General features: G+C 43.5%; 1 protein-coding gene across 4 annotated transcripts in view; it reads left to right on the plus strand.

The window, feature by feature from the left end:
• LDLRAD3 (low density lipoprotein receptor class A domain containing 3) overlaps window positions 1-17,699 on the plus strand; it is a 270,004-nt gene that overhangs the window by 115,336 nt on the left and 136,969 nt on the right. For all 4 annotated transcript variants that reach the window (XM_069555126.1, XM_069555125.1, XM_069555128.1 and 1 more), the window contains one exon: window positions 7,647-7,772. In XM_069555126.1, the coding sequence (XP_069411227.1) occupies window positions 7,647-7,772 (126 nt within the window). The remainder of the gene's footprint in view (window positions 1-7,646; window positions 7,773-17,699) is intronic.

Below are 17,699 nucleotides of genomic sequence, written 5' to 3' on the forward strand. Positions count from 1 at the left end.
GATTCACTTTGTTGTACAGCAGAAACTAACACAGCATTGTAAAGCAGTTACACTCCAATAAAAGAGAGACGTTTAGAAAGAATTTTCTATTTGAATTTCTTGCAAAGCTGTTTCCGCTACCTGCCCTCTTTCTATATTCGTGGTCCAGTTAGCGTGTGGTCCTTTGCTCTCTCTGCTCCCCAGTGTGTATCTCTGAAACAGCCAAGATGGCCTTTTAAGAAATAACACATTGCGATATCTGATCAATAAAACAGTGGAGTCCACCCGAGTAGTCATGTGGAGCTGAACTGCTGGAACAAGCAAAGGGCATTTTGCTCAGGCAATAATGAATCTGCAGAGGCTTGGATTCCTAGGCCTGGGTTTGGCTCACTGGGCTGTTTGTCATGTGCATTTGGACTACAGTAAAAGGCCTGTTTCTCTCCTTCCCAGACTTCTTGGAGAATCCAACAATATACTGCTTTTTAAAAGTCTGTTATTTTTATGAGGCTGTTTTTGCTTTCTCACCCCCAGCCACGAAGTCATTTTTGACTTTTAAAAGGAACCATAGTTGGACTTTTTACAGAATGGACCAGGGGACTGAATATGGCAACAACTGCAGATCCATTACTTTCCGTAAAGCTTTTAGCTAGTGGTGGACACATGTGGGTATTTACTTTGGGGCTATGGAGTGTAATGACTCAAACTTTGTGACTTTTATAATTTGATTTCTTTCCTAATTTATACTTTACTGTAGGATTTATAATTCCCACACCTTTCATGTGAGTGGAATGGCAGCTATCTCATAGCACATTCCTTATGAGAATTAGGGTTTAAATTTTTTTTTAATTAAAGAAACAGTACTGGGTACTTTTACTGACGTGAGAAGCAAGTTCATTTTGACCCCCTTTCATTTTACACTGTTCTTGGGCTTCCCAGGTGCCTCAGTGGTAAAAAATCTGCATGCCAGTGAAGAAGACGTGGGTTCGATCCCTGGGTCAGGAGAATCCCCTGGAGAAGGGAATGGCAACCCACTCCAGTATTCTCGCCTGGGGAATCCAATGGACAGAGGAGCTTGGTGGCTAAAGTTCATGGGGTCACAAGAGTCGGACACGACTTAGGGAGTAATTAACAACACTGTTCCTGCCCCCTAGCCTTTGCATACGGGGTTCCCTCCATTTGGAACAGCCTTCTCTCCACAGTCCCCCAACACTGAAGGCTCATCCATGGCATAGCTATCACCTGTGTATCCTCATTCTCTGAGGAATGACAGAGTTTGTGAATTACTATTAGTGGAATGCATAACTAAGGCCTTAACTGCCTGAGCATCACATCCGTTTGCACCTGGGCTGTGTGTCTCAGCTGAGGCTGCCTGTCCTTTGAGAAGGCTTTTCCGACATCAGCTTCTTCCCCGTTTGAGATTAGGTGTCCTCTAGCTCCCCTATCAGAGCACTGACGGCACTGCATGCAGAGGCTCATTGACCAGCCTGCTAATCCCCTCATCAGTTAGAGAGCGCTGTGGAATCTCCACACAACTGACTCAGGGCCTGACAGATAGTAGGATGCTCAGAAATATTTTGTTCTTTGCCAAGAGAGAGCAGGAAAAAAAAAAAAATGTTGGCCCCTTGAACTCTGTTTTGTATTATGCACAGGGAAAATGTAAATCCTTAAAAAATGGATAGACCTGGTTAAGAGTTTAAGAATTCTAAATGAGCTTGGTTTTGTGTGTGTGTGTGTGTGTGTCTGTGTGAAAACAACTGCTGTTTGAATATGAGCTCACAGCTTTTTAAAAAAGAATGTTTTATTTACTTGGCTGCACTGGGTCCTGCTGCGGCACACAGGATCTTCAGCTGCATCATGCAAACTCTGAGTTGCCGCATGTGGGATCCAGTTCCCTGGCCCGTGAAGCTCTGTGACTCTTTACTGGGCCCAAGATGTTACCCACAGGAAGATGGGAGTCTTTGCTCTAAGAGGGTCACAGCCTGATGACACCAGGGCGGGCGTCTCTTGGTTCCCTTCTCTCGTTCTGACAGAATCTCCAAATACTGGTCCGCGGGCTGTGGCCTTCCTGCATTTTGGATGCTAATGCAGCTTTTCCTTTAGGGCGATGGTGAGTAGAGGTTATTGCAGATTTGTTTATGTCCTTTCTGGTTTTAAAAAAAAGTTGACAATTTTGTTATTCCTTCATCCACTTCCACCTAGTTAAAAAAAGAGTTCTATCCACTTCCACCTAGTTAAAAAAAGAGTTCTATTTTACTGATTCGTGAAGTCCAGAGCTGTGATAGTCAGGCTCTAAAAGGAAAGGAGGGCTCAGATCAGGAAATAACCCAGCCCCTTGGGGAGCCCCCAGCTCTGTCTTGCTGCTGGTGAAAGCTGCTGCTTTGGAAAGTTCATGGCGCAGGCCCATGAAGCATGGTGGATTCAAGTGTTCAGTGGGATGGAGTCGCCGGGCCAGCCTCTGTCAGGCAGTTTTAGGCAGAGAGAGTCTTCTACTTCTGCCAGGGTCTGCTGAGTGTCTTGCTGAAATCTTCCCTTCATGGAAATGGGGGTGAGCTGGGGACAACCAGATTTTGTCCAAGACTCCCCTGATCCCCCCGGGGGGGCCGTGCAAGCAGGGAGCTGTTGTCAGCCTCGGGCTTCTCTCTGAGCCTCTGCCAGACGCTCGGCGGGCTGCTGGTGATCCGCGCTGTGGTTGCCTGAGCAGGCGTCTGCCGGCGCAGATGTAAATCATAACAGGACTTGCTCCCTGACAGAGAAGGTAGCTGAGCATCAGTGACAAGGCAAGGAAGCTAAGTAGTGATTCCTGAAGATGGTGCAGGGCCAGGGCCAAAGAGCTGGTTAATTGAATGGTACCTAATTCACGTACAGTTGTTTTCATTCTCTTTGTCTAGTCCTTTGGAGCTGGCCCGAGCCTTAAAAGTATCTAAGGAGGCAGGAGAACAGATGTCAGTTCAGTTCAGTTGCTCATTCGTATCTGACTCTTTGTGATCCCATGGACTACAGCATGCTAGGTCCCTGTCCATCACCAACACCTGGAGCTTGGTCAAACTCATGTCCATCAAGTCAGTGATGCCACCCAGCCATCTCCTCCCCTGTTGCCCCTTTCTCCTTCTGCCTTCAGTCTTTCCCAGCATCATGGTGTTTTCCAGTGAGTCAGTTCTTCGCATCAGAGGGCCAAAGTATTGGAGTTTCAGCCTCAGCATCAGTCCTTTCAGTGAATATTCAGGGTTGATTTCCTTTAGGATTGACTGGTTTGATCTCCTTGCCGTCCAACAGACTCTCCTTGCCGTTCAACACCACAGTTCAAAAGCACCAATTCTCCAGCACTCAGCTTTCTTTATGGTCTGACTCTCACATTCATACATGAATCAATAATTAAAGTTTGAGCCTTGACTCTGTTGATCAGCAGTGTCAGACATCTTTATTTCTGGACCTCAGTTTTCTTATCTGTAAAATGGGTTTTGTGAGAAGTAAATGGCACGGTAGCTGTAAAGCATAGAGCACAGTGCTCAGCCCAAACTAAGCATTCGCCCAGTGCTAGCTGTGATTACCCAGCCCAGTCTCTCCTTTTCTAGGATCATTAGTATATTCAGTGAGTACTGATTAGGTGCCTGTGATAGCCACTGTACATTCATACTCCTGAAGAGTGGTGAATGAGGGCCTTCCCTGGTGGTCCAGGGTCTAAGACTCCAAGCTCCCAGTGTAGGGGGCTCAGGTTTGATCCCTGGTTAGGGAACTGGATCCCACATGCTGCAACTGAAAGTTCACACGCTGTAACTAAAGATCTCACGTGCCGCAACGAAGATTGAAGATCTCCTGTGCTGCAACTAAGACCCAGCACAGCCAAATAAATAATAAGCAAAATAAATATTTTAAAAAATAATAAACAAGAAAAACAATAGAGAAATTCAATTTTTAAAAAAGTGATGAGTTAAAGTGTCCAAGTGTGTGTGTGTGTGCATCAAACAGTTCAGCACAAAGCCAGTGACGTTCCTCCTGAGCAGGAAAAGAAAGCAGAGTAAGGGCTAACATGCCTGAGGCTGGGGATCGAGGTTTCCACTGTAGAAAATGGTTAAGGAGGCTTTAGTAAAGTGGAGTGAGGCTTGCTGACCCTTAAGAGAAAGGCATTCCAAGCAGAGGGTGACGCAGGCTGCACAGGACCTCAGACGCGTGCTGGGAGGCCAGCGTCCATGGAGCACGAACGTTGGGCATCAGATTGGAGGGCTTCCTTGGAGCTGCCTGATGCTGTGATGGGAGCCGTAGGCATTCCTAAAGTGTTGGGAGGACACTGACGTTTTGAATAGGGGAGTGACGTGTCCAGTTTATAGAGAGACTCTGAGGTGAGATGTCAAAGCCCATGGGCAGCCTTTCTTCCCTGACTGCTGAGAAGGCGATGGGAGCAAGGCTGCCTGAGCCTCTGATTTGAGCGTCTGTTGCTGGGCCTCAGCTCTGACAGTTATTGCTGTGGTGTCTGCTTACTGGCCGCTTTCTATTTCCCACATCTCTTCTGTGTTTACTGGAATTCTTCTCCCTCCTTGATACATTTATTCAGTAGTTATGGGTTCAACAGATCTTCGGGTTACAGTCCAATACTATCGTTGTTGGTTTTGTTGCTCGAGTTGTTCTAACTTTGGCCATTGGGAGCTCCTGCAGGTTCACTGCTGTGACCTTTTGACATGTCTCCATTGTATTTTGAACACTTATTTACTTTCTGTCCAGGTTTATCTTGTCTCCCCCCACCGGCCCCCAAATGAACCACTTCTTCAAGGAGCCCTGGTTCTCTTTATCGGATAATGGGTATTTAGAAACCAGGATCTAGGTGCTGGCTTTGCTTATGGCTATAGGGGGTGTACTACTTCTAGTCTTTCTTAGCAGATGGAGCTAGGAAATATATGTACTACACTAACACATGCATGTATCTTTCTACCCGTCTACCTTTACAAACCTTGAGTTCATAGTGATGTTTCAGTTCCAGTCCAAAGCTTCAGGGTTTGTTTCAGTCTTCTCACTTTCTTTATTTGTAATTTCCTCCTCTGACAGTGAGAAACCTTGGTCTTGTTATCTGTAATATACTTACCTATTTGTTCAACGCTAGTACACACAGAAGGCCGTTGCAGAATTGCTGATTCATACCCCTGTGAGAAGCAAATGTAACTAGAGTATTTGTGAACAATTCTTTTTTTCTTTAGCCTTATAGAATCCAGGCAAAATAACGTTTGCTTAAGCTAGTTCTTTTCTTCCCTTACCTCCTTCAGTCTGTTGCTTACTCATCTGCAATATAGTTTTGTTCATTTGTTGCTATTTATATTTCATTTTGACTCCTCCTCCCCCGGCACACATATCAATTTCAATTGTTTACTCTTTGAGCAGGTAAAATATTATCATGGTTCTAAGAGTCAGAGCTATACAAATAGTCCCAGAGGAGTGCCGCCTTCTCATTCTGGCTATCTCATTCCATTTCCAGTTCCCCATCCTTTCCAACCCTTTACCACCCACCCGCTGTAGGGATCCAGTCTCTTTAGCCTCTGGTTCATCCTTCCTATACTTCTTTTGCACAGATAAGCCAATACTTCAATGTTTTCATATATGCCCTTCTTTTGCTATACGGAGTGGATAAAGTACTATAGATACTATTTTGCACTTTGCTTTCTTCACTTAACAGTATATCCTGGAGATCACTTCATATCAATTCGTAGATATGAACTCCTTAAACTTCGATTATCAGAAAAAGAAATTTAACAACCCAAGGATTAATTTTAAAATCCCGTAAGCCTAGTGATGATGCTGATGCTGATAATAAATAGCATAAGCTCTACCGTTAAACCAGCACCTACTCTATGGCATGCTCTGGGCTAAGCATTTTATATAGATTATTGCACTGAGTCCTTCCTAGAGCCCAGTGAGATTTACATACTGATGAGGAAACTGAGCTCAGTAATTTTTAGAAGCTTGCCCAGGTTACGAAGAATAGAACCACAATTTGAACCCAGGACACTCTCCTAAGTTCGTGCTTTGTGAAGAGCACACTCTCACCATTCTAAAGTATTTTCAGGCTAAAACAAAGCCATGCGGGTTTTTAAAACCTAGACATATCTCTGGCCTTGAAACCCTGTTGATTGTGTATCAGCTGCTGCCAAAATTGGCCTGTTACTGATGGCAGGAACATGAAGGTAATTTACTGCTTGTTCATTCCAAAGAAATGGCCCTTCCTTCCTGAGGACCATAGGTCCTGTCTCTAGACAGGAGACAAGAGGGATGCTAGGTGGGGCCCGCTCCCCCGGATGCAGCAATACATCCCATCTCACCTTGTAATCGCAAGCCACAGCAGCCAGCCCTGTGAATGGGAAAGCGCATTGCCCCACAGGGCTGTTTGGTTAGCAGGACACTCCACCAAGCCTGAGTTACAGCAGTTTCTGCTAAAACTGTTTGTACAGGAGTGGAAGAAGGGTTTCTTTGGGCAGGAGTCTGGCTTCTGTTGTGAGGAGTGACAGCCTCTGGCAGAGGGGCAGTACAGTGGAGTTGGTTGAGAGCCTGGCTTCTGGGTTCTGAGTGCCAGGGGCCTCATACCAGCATCAGATTTTCAAGCCTTGTAACTCTGGGCAAGTCACTTCACCTCTTCAGAGCATTTCTGTGACATGATACGACCTATATTAGGGGTGTCCATGACCACGTTCAGTTTCTATGATTTGCTAGAAGGAATCAGAGAACTCAGCACACAGTCATACTCACAGCTATGATTTATCACGGCAGAAGGAGACAAAGCGAAGCCAACAGAGGGAACAGATGAAGGAGTGAAGTCAGAGGACACCAAGCCCAGGCTCTCAGAGACCCTTCCCAAGGCGGTCACACAGGAGGCACTGAACCCCTCCAGCAACAAGTGTAACTTGGTATATGACATGTTTTTTCCCCAGGAAGCTCATTAGAGACTCAGTGCCCAGGGTTTTTACTAGGGTCTGGTCATGCAGGCCCCCTCTGCCAACATGTGTCAAAATCCCAGACTCCCAGAAGAAAGGTTCAGCATAAATGCACTGTTTGCGTGAATGGTTTGCATGAACAGTGAGCCACCCTCAGGAAAAAATGATGCGAACCTTCCCAAAATGCAAGTTCCCAGATGCGAGCCAAGCGGGGGCCAATTTTGCAAGCAAACCTTTCTCAGGGTGGCATCCTCGGGCCTCTTAGGTTAATAACTCTTTTCTGCTCGCCAGCCTGTAGGGTGGTTGCTGGGTGGATTAAATGAGATGATGTAAAGCACTGGGCACACTGGCTGGTTAGTAAACACTCAGCAAGTGTAGACGATTACTTTGAGAGTTCAGGGTATGAATTTTGAGTGGTTCTTTAGCACCTTAGAGCAAGCTCCGTCCATCATCCGTCTACTCACCTGTTCATTCCTTTGTTCGGCACATTTTGATTGCACCTCGCTGGCTCAGGGGCTGTGTCTGGGTTCCTTGGGACTTTGGTAGCAGTGGATCTCCCCCTTCCTGGAGGATGATGCATGGGGGTTTCCATTCTGGCTGGGTTTTGGAAGTGCGTGCTGGTGGTAAGAAACTCGGGATTTCAAGGTAGATGTGAACGGACCCTGTTGCACCCTCCAAGTTAGCGGCTTGGGTATGCGGTGCTCGGAAAACTTACCCTCCTGACGTCTCTTGTTTATCTTGTTTGTCTTCCTGCAGCCAAGGCTAAGTCGAAATGCGGCCCGACCTTCTTCCCGTGCGCCAGCGGCGTCCACTGCATCATCGGCCGCTTCCGGTGTAACGGGTTTGAGGACTGTCCAGACGGCAGCGACGAAGAGAACTGCAGTAAGTGCTGGGGACCCTCCATCCTGGCCGCTCTCATCTTTGGGCTTCTTACACCACAGCCTAGGGCCTTTTCTGTTGTTACCTGGAATCAACTCGTTACCACTTCTTCCTTGTGTGTATGTACAGAGGCCCAGCTACCATTTATCAGGGTCTCTGCTACGTGCACTGGGCCAGGAGCATAGCTTGTGTTCAGTTCTGACGATTGCTCTGAGAACGCAGGCATGTGATCTCCATCCACAGATAAGAATGTGAAGCACAGAGGGGTCAGTGGACTCATCCAGAGTCACAGAGCTAATCAGGCACAGAGCCAGTTCTAGGCCCATTCAGATCCTCATCTGACTGACTCTCCCGGTCATCACCCCATGTTTACGTGCTTGCTTTCCTTCTCACTTAGAATTCTTTAAAAAAAAAAGATGTGTATATATTAATAATATATGTACTATAAGAATCTCTTCTCTCTTTAGTTGTTAAGTCGTGTCCGACTTGTGTGACCCCATGGCCTGTAGCCCACCAGGCTCCTCTGTCCGTGGGATTCTCCAGGCAAGAATCCTGGAGGGGGTTGCCATCTCCTTCTCCACTGTAAGAATATGCTCTTGCAAGTTGCCATATGATCCAGCAGTCCCGCTCCTGGGCATATATCTGGAGAATATTCTAATTTGAAAAGATACATGCAGCTCAGTGTTCATAGCAGCATTATTTATAGTGGCCACAACATGGAAGCAGTTACGTGTCCATCCACAGATGAATGGATAAAGAAGACGTGGTATCTTATCCTACACAATGGGATATTACCCTGCAATAGAAAAGAATGAGATAATGTCATCTATAGCAAATATGGGTGGACTCATAGTACCATATGAGTGATATCATATGAGAGATTATTATACTAAGTGAAATCAGTCAGAAAGACAAAGACAAATACCATACAGTTTCAGTTATATGTGGCATCTAAAATATGACACAAATAAATTTGTTTACAAAACAGACTCACAGACAGAAAATAGACATGGTTACTAAAGGGGAAAGAGGGTGAGGGAGGGGTAAATTAGGAGTTTGGGATTAGCAGATACAAACTACTCTCTATAAAATAGATAAATAACAAGATCTTACTGTATAGCAAAGGGAACTATATTCAGTATTTTATAATAAACCATAATGGAAAAGAATATGAAAAAGAACCTATGTGTGTATATATATATATGTATGAATCACTTTGTGTGTGTATATATATATGTATGAATCACTTTGCTATACACCAGAAACTAATACAACATTGTAAATCAACTATACCTCAATTTAGAAAAAGAATATGCTCTTGGCAAAGTATCCAAACAGTAGAAAGCTAAAGTTTTCTGTGACTTGTGACCACCCCTGGTTCTTTTTACCTGCCGTCTAATATTCCACGGCATCAGGAGACAGACACATACCTCCTCTTGTTCTGACTGCCCCCACCTGGCTCTTGGCAGTCTTGATGTTGAAGCTCACCTCACTACTCCTTGGTCTGCGTACATGCAGTCCCTCCCTTGTCAGATTCACACTCAGCAGCTTCAGTGACCGTCAAGTGTACCTTCCTCACCTTTCACTCAGCAGTTTGCTGTATACCTGCTGCTGGTTCCTCTGGTCACTGCTCAGTTTATTCTCTTTCCTTTCCCCTGAAATATTTAGATAGTAGTTGGCTGTGGATGGGTTCACGTGTTTACTTTCTGCACTTAAATATTTTAATAACCTTTTTTGCTTCCAAATATTGCAAAAGTTACAGAATATACTGGGTTCCCTCACCCTCCTACTCTCCGCCCAGGTACTCCTTCCCAATACAGTCTCATTTTGTCAGCAAAAAAAGGTTGCAAAACATAGAAAAGTATAAAGAAGAAAGCAAAACTGCCTAGGAAAAAGCCCCATTAATATGTGGGCTATTTTGTGATAGTCATCCCCCACTCCATCTATGTTTCTATCTATCTATCTTCTCTAATATGCTTGATTGAGATGCCAACATCTACTGGATCATGGAAAAAGCAAGAGAGTACCAGAAAAACATCTATTTCTGCTTTATTGACTATGCCAAAGCCTTTGACTGTGTGGACCACAATAAACTGTGGAAAATTTTTTTAACTTTTGTTTTAAAAAAACAAATCTCAATTAAGCATATTAGAGAAGATAGATAGATAGAAACATAGATGGAGTGGGGGATGACCAGACCACTTGACCTGCCTCTTGAGAAACCTGTGTGCAGGTCAGGAAGCAACAGTTAGAACTGGACATGGAACAATAGACTGGTTCCAAAATGGGAAAGGAGTACGTCAAGGCTGTATATTGTCACCCTGCTTATTTAACTTATATGCAGAGTATATCATGAGAAACACTGGGCTGGAAGAAGCACAAGCTGGAATCAAGATTGCTGGGAGAAATATCAATAACCTCAGATATGCAGATGATACCACCCTTATGGCAGAAAGTGAAGAGGAACTAAAAAGCCTCTTGAAAATGAAAGAAGAGAGTGAAAAAGTTGGCTTAAAGCTCAACAATCAGAAAACTAAGATCATGGCATCTGGTCCCATCGCTTCATGGCAGATAGATGGGGAAACAGTGTCAGACTTTATATTTTGGGGCTCCAAAATCACTGCAGATGGTGATTGTAGCCATGAAATTAAAAGACACTTACTCCTTGGGAGAAAAGTTATGACCAACTTAGATAGCATATTGAAAAGCAGAGACATTATTTTGCCAACAAAGGTCCATCTAGTCAAGGCTATGGTTTTTCCAGTGGTCATGTATGGATGTGAGAGTTGGACTGTGAAGAAAGCTGAGCACCGAAGAATTGATGCTTTTGAACTGTGATGCTTGAGAAGACTCCTGAGAGTCCCTTGGACTGCAAGGAGATCCAACCAGTCCATTCTGAAGGAGATCAGTCCTGGGTGTTCATTGGAAGGACTGATGCTGGAGCTGAAACTCCAATACTTTGGCCACTTCATGCGAAGAGTTGACTCACTGGAAAAGACCCTGATGCTGGGAGGGATTGGGGGCAGGAGGAAAAGGGGATGACAGAGGATGAGATGGCTGGATGGCATCACTGACTCGATGGACATGAGTTTGAGTGAATTCCAGGAGTTGGTGATGGACAGGGAGGCCTGGCGTGCTGCAATTCATGGGGTCACAAAGAGTCAGACACGACTGAGTGACTGAACTGAACTGAACTGATAAGGAGGAAAGCAAAACTGCCTAGGAAAAAGCCCTGTTTAATATGTGGGCTCTTTTGTGATAGTCATCCCCTACTCCATCTATGTTTCTATCTATCTATCTTCTGTAATATGCTTAATTGAGATGTCCTCTTTATTGTGACCATTTTCTCATGTTATTAATTTTTTTAAAACAAAAGTTTTAATGACTTTAGTGATTGTTTTGATAAACTGATTTTCTCTTACCTCTTTAAGTCTTCAAAGAAGAGAGTGACTGTCTCCTGTGTTCTTTATATCTTTCCATGGAACAATCATTGCTGCACCCTCCCAAGAGGGACACAGAGTTTATAACTCTCCTGTGTGCCTTCTGCTGCCTTATTTCATCTTCTGAGTCTCAAGTGGCAGAGCTATGGCAGAGCTGCTAGATTGTCGAATGGTAGGGAAGTGGCTGAAAGCCACCTTAGCCAGGAGGGTGCATGTCATTAACAGGGTCAGGGGCCTGGCTGAGCAAAATGACTTTGGAGCTGGGGTCTGGCCTCAGATTTGTGTTCTGCGCTGGGGAAGCACCAGTTAGGCATCTTACATAATCTGCTTGCATAGTGGCTTTCCTCTGAAATGGGGATACTGACAGACTTTTTCCACGTTGTGAGGATTGCTGCTGCTGCTGCTAAGTCGCGTCAGTCGTGTCCAACTCTGTGTGACCCCATAGACGGCAGCCCACCAGGCTCCCCCGTCTCTGGGATTCTCCAGGCAAGAACACTGGAGTGGGTTACCATTTCCTTCTCCAATGCATGAAAGTGAAAAGTCAAAGTGAAGTCGCTCAGTCGTGTCCGACTCTTCGCGACCCCATGGACTGCAGCCTACCAGACTCCTCTGCCCATGGGATTTTCCAGGCAAGAGCATGGGAGTGGGGTGCCATTGCCTTCTCCAGTTGTGAGGATTAGATGAGATGATATCTGAAAAGTGCTGCATGTGATGGCTAGCCAGAGTAATTGACTTTAAAAATGCAAAGTGGCTTAAAGCAAAACTGAGTGATTACGGGGAAGACCATGTCTATTAGGATTTTGCCTTTGGTTTTGAATGGCTAAAGACATAGTTCTTTTATACACACATACCTCTGAGATACAGTGGGCTTGGTTCCAGACCACAGCAATAAAGCAAATGTTGCAATAAAGTGAGTCACATGAGTTTTTTGGTTTCCCAGTGCATATAAAAGTTATGACTACACTATGCCGTAGCCTCTTAAGTGCACATTTGCATTCTGTCTGGGAAGAAAAAGCAATATACCTACCTTAATTTAAAAACACAGAACAAAAAAGTGTTAATAGTAACAGCAAAGATCACCGATCACCGATCACCAATAACAAATATAATGAAGAAAAAGCTTAAGTTACCAAAATGTGACACAGAAACACAGAGTGAGCAAATGCTATTGCAAGGATGGTGGTCACAGACTTGCTCAGCGCAGGGTTACCACACATCTTCAGTTTGTTTAAAAAAAAAAAAATGCAATATCTTCAAAGTGTAATAAAGTGAAGCTCAATAAAACAAGGTGTGCCCATGTTTTACTTAGTCCTTTTGTGAGTATCTGCCTGGTCTCAATTTCCTAGCGTCCACAGAAATCTTATCATCTAAGGAGGAGGGGGGATTCTTTTTATATATTGTCATGTATACATACATTCTAGAGAGTAATCCATTGGCAATTAAAGCAGATGTGATGCCTTATAGTATGTACATTGTAAATAATTGCACCATCCTGTGTATTCTCTGCCATAATTAAAGACCCCTGTATCATTTAAATGTTTGGATATTGGTCTTCAGTAGTCTAAATGAGTAAATTATATACATTATCTGCCATTTGAGAAGAGCTGTTCTAGTTCACTACTTGGAAACTGGTAAATGAAAGAATCAAGCCTTTATTCTCCCTTTTTGTACATGAATTGTGTTTCTGAGTAATTAAATAGCTGACTTAGGAAAGTTCTGTTTTTAATTGAAGAATATCAGCTAATAGAAGAATGAGAGAGTATGTCTATTTTATAACCCTTAATGAAGAAATGGAGATCTTCAGTGGCTACTAAAACCATTAGATGAAAAATTGATAGGGAGTTTTATAATGGATTGGATCCAGCAGAAAAGTTCTGAAACCAGCAGTCAATCTTCTCACAGGCGGCTTTGAATCAATATTGCCCCATAGAGTGATAAGGAGCGTAGAAACCTGATCACACTATGGATATCTTTATATTATAGTTGTATAGATAGTACATCTGTGTACTTAAAAAAACCCAAAAGACAATGTTCTGATTCTTGCTTGAACTTTTCTGATATATTTTAAAGAACTCCAGAGGAGAAGACTCGTCTATTATAGATATTTACCCAGATATTTACCATTTTGACTGCTCTTCCTTGATTCATGTTGTTCCAAGTGTTTTTCTCATATCATTTTCCTTCTGTCTGCAGAACTTCCTTTAGCAATTCTTTTAAAGCAGTACTGTTGGCAACAAATGCTCTTAGTGTTCCTTCATCTGCGAATGTCTTTATTTTACCTGCTTTCCTGAAGGATATTTTTTACTGCATAGAGAATTCTGGGGTGACAGTTCCTTCCTCCACAGCCCTTTTAAGATGTTGTGCCACTTCCTCTGGCTTCTCTTATTTCCCGTGAGAAAGTTGTAGTTATTTTAAATTGTTTTCCTCTAGAGAACAGACTGTTTTCCTCTGGCTGCTTTGAAGATCTTTTTGGTCTTTAGTTTTCAGCAGTTAGATGATAATGTATCTGGGTATGTGGATTTCTTTGAGTTTATCCTGGGAGGGTTCTCTCTGAATCTGTAGGATTTTGTCTGTTGCCGTACTTAGTACATTTTAAGCTATACTTTCTCTCTCTTTAACTGAATTGTACTTGGTTTATAGCCCTCTCTCTTTTTTTTTTTTAAATGAGGTTCTGCTAACAATTTTAGGTCCCTGAAGCTCTGTTCATTTTTTAATCCATCTTTTTTCTTTTCATTGTCCAGATTGCATAGATTCTACTACTCTGCTCTTCGGCTAAAGTTCGTCAGCTTTCCTTCTTTTCTGTCACCCCCAGTCTGCTTTAAAGCCCCTACAACAGGGTACTTTTAAAATTTCGGTATTTTTTAATTTGTCTTTTTTAATTGAAATGTAGTTTATTCACAATGTTATGTTAATACCTGCTGTATAGCGAAGTGATTCAGTTATACATATATATCAATACATTCATTTTTACAATATTTGTTTCTATCATGATTATCATAGGATACTGAGGATAGTTCCCTGTGCTATGCAAATAGGACGTTGTTGTTTATCCATATGCTGCATAATAGCTTACATCTGCTTATCCCAACCTCCCACTCCATCCTTCCCCCAACCCTCCCCCTTAGCAAACACAAGTCTGTTCTCTCTGCCTGTGAGTCTGTTTCTGTTTCATAGGTAGGTTCGTTTGCGGCCTATTTGAAATTCCACATGCAAGAGATGCCTTGTGGTATCTTTCTGGTTCGCTTCACTTGGTGGGATAATTTCTGGGTCCGCCCGTGCTGCTGCAGATGGCATTGTCCCATCCTTTTATGGCTGAGTGATACTCCACTGTGTGTGTGCACCACACCTCCTCCACCCTTTCCTCTGCTGGTGGACACTTAGATGGTCTCCATGTCCTGGCTGTTGCAAATAGTGCTGCTATGAACAAAGGGTGCATGTGTATTTTTGAATCATAGTTTTGTCTGGACATGTGCCCAGGAGTGGGATTGATGGATCATATGGTCATTCTGGGCTTCCCTGGTGGCTCCGTGGTACAGAATCTGTTTGCAGTGTGGGAGACCCAGGTTCGATCCCTCGGTCAGGAAGATCCCCTGAAGGAGAGCCTGGCAACCCACTCAAATTCTTGCCTGGAGAATTCCATGGCTAGAGGAGCCTGGAGGGCTACAGTCTGTGGGGTCAGAAGGAGTCGGACATGACTGAAAGACAGCACGCACGTGGTAATTCTATTTTTAGTTTTATGAGGAACCTCCATAGTGATTGTTGTTGTTCAGTCGCTAAGTTGCTAAGCTCACCAGGCTCCTCAGTCCTCCACTATCTCCCAGACAGAGTTTGCTCAAATTCATGTCTACTGAGTCAGTGATGCCGGCTAACCATCTCATCCTCTGCCACCCTCTTCTCGTTTGGCCTTCAATCTTTCCCAGCATCAGAGTCTTTCCAATGAGTCACTCTTTGCATCTGGTTGCCAAAGTATTGGAGCTTCATCATCAGTCCTTCCAATGAATATTTAGGGTTGATTTCCTTTAGGATTGACTGGTTTGATTTCCTTGCAGTCCAAGGGACTCTTTAAGAGTCTTCTCCAGCACCACAGTGTGAAATAGTGGCAGTGCCAACTTACATTTCATCATTGGTTACTGTATTTTTTCAGTTCTAAAATTTTCTTTTGGTTCCTCTTTATATCTTGTGTTTCTTTGCTGAGACTTTTTATTTTTCGTTTGTTTTGAGAGTGTTCATGATTACTTGTTAGAATATTTGGATAATAGCTGCTTTAATGTCTGTGTCACGAATTTCCAACATCTGCCTTATTTTGGTGTTAGTATCTGTTGGTTATCTTTTCTCATGAGAGTTGAGATTTTCCTGTCTTTTCATATGCCAAGTAAAAAACTGGATTATATTCTGGCTATTTTGGTCATTATGTATGACACTTTGGGTTTTTATTAAACCCCATGGAGAAGGCTTATGTTTTTGCTTTAGTGGACAAATGACCCTGTTGGGTCAGGCCGCAAGTTCCTGGCAGCCCTCTGTGGGCTGTGGTTGCAGTTCTTCTCAGACTGTTTTTGCAGTGGCTGCTTGGACCTGTCCTGTGTCTGCACCTTCCAGTGGTCAGTCTGGGAGCTGGGCAGTGGTCTGTAGGTTTCTGTTATCACAGTCTGGTGTGCTCATTAGGACAAGATCCATGCATGTCCAGCTTGGGAATCCACTTCAGAATTCAGAAACTTTACGGAGTCGCTTTCCTAGGTTCTCCGCTCTCTGCGATCTCTCTGATATTTGCCCATTTCTTGGGAGTCTGAGAGGAGAGAAAGAAGTAGGCTTGGCACCATTTCAGTGCAAGTTCAAATCTTGGTCTTCTTCCCGCAGATTGGTCTACTCCAGTTTACTTCTCAGAATCTAAACGTCGCCGCTCCATGTGTTCCGTGTGGGTTTTCTTTAGCCGCGTTCAGTGGCAGAGCCAGGGTGCCATGTGGCTGCTCTGCCTGACTTGGATGTGGGGACGCCCAGAAGACAGTCCTAGCATTCAAGAAAAGAGACCCCCAAACACTAGCCTTCTGAGATGACCCTGGAGGCACACCCAGTGCCGCTCTATGGTGTTTCTGCCCCAGGCATCCTACCTGAATCTGACGGAGGCTCTACCTGACTCAGTCGGCTCAGGCTGCTAGAATGGAATACCGTACACTGAGTGGCGTACATGATAGAAACTTACTTCCCGGATCTGGAAGTCCAGGATCCGAGTACCAGCATGGTTGGGTTGGTGGGGTGGCCCCTCTTTCTGGTTGTAACCTCACATGACTTTCTGTGCATACGCGGAGAGAATTTTTGCTCCTCATCTTGTAAGGGTGCTTATCCCATCATGAGAACATCACCCTTTGACCTCAGCTAACCCTCAGCACCTCCCAAAGACGCCACCTCCTAATTCCATCTATTTAGGTGTTAGGGTTTCCACATATGAATTTAGGGGGAACATGAACATGCAATTCTTTCTCTTTATTTAAAAAAATTTTTTTCGCATGTGAGATGCTAGTTCCCTGACCAGGGATTGAACCTGTGCCCTTGCATTGGAAGCAAGAGTCTTAACCACTGACCACCAGGGAAATCCCCAGACTTGCAGTTCTTAATACTGACCACTAGTTTACAAAAATTCAGGGACAGGAACACATACATCAGTGGCCCCATGGGTAGACAAATCACCAGATCCGGAATGTGGGACATTCTCCATCACTCAATTACATCCACAAATAAATTCTAAGAAAAAAATAATACAGGAAGGGAGAACCTACAGATTCAAAGAGACTAAGAGACAAACCAACCAAATGTAACATATGGATCTTGTTTCAACTCTGATTCAAACAAACCACTGTTTTAAAAAACTGGAGATAGTTGGGAAATCTTGAATTGTGGTTGTGTATCTAGTGATATTAAGGCGTTATTGCTAATTTTTTCAGTTTGAGGGTGACATTCTTACTTTTTAAAATAGTCTTTATTGTTGATAAATATATCCTAGAGTATATGAAAGTAAAATTACATGGTATCTAGGATATGTTTCAAGCCTTTCCTCTGGGAGGGGGTGGGGGAGGTACTAATGGGCGAGGTAGGACTGAAACAGAATTGTCAGCATATTGGTACCTTTTTTTTTCATTTAAATTATGGGTTTATTGCTTAGACACTGGAAAATAAATTTTCTTCTCTCTTTTTTTAAATTGAAGTATAGTTGATTTACATTGCTGTGTTAATTACTGTTGTATAGCAGAAGTGATTCATTATACATATATATACATTTTTTAAAATATTCTTTCTCCTTATGGTTTATTGTATAATATTGAATATAGTTCTCTCTGCTGTGCAGTAATACCTTCCTGCTTATTCATTCCATACATGAAAGTCCACATCTGTTAACCCCAATCTCCTGCTCCATCTCTCCTCCAACTTCCTGCCCTCCCCCCGACTCCGGCAACCATCAGTCTTATTTCTTTGTCCCTGATTGTGTTTCTGTTTCTTA

This window comes from Ovis canadensis, chromosome 15, assembly GCF_042477335.2.
Source record: "Ovis canadensis isolate MfBH-ARS-UI-01 breed Bighorn chromosome 15, ARS-UI_OviCan_v2, whole genome shotgun sequence".
Classification (NCBI taxonomy): Eukaryota; Metazoa; Chordata; class Mammalia; order Artiodactyla; family Bovidae; genus Ovis; species Ovis canadensis.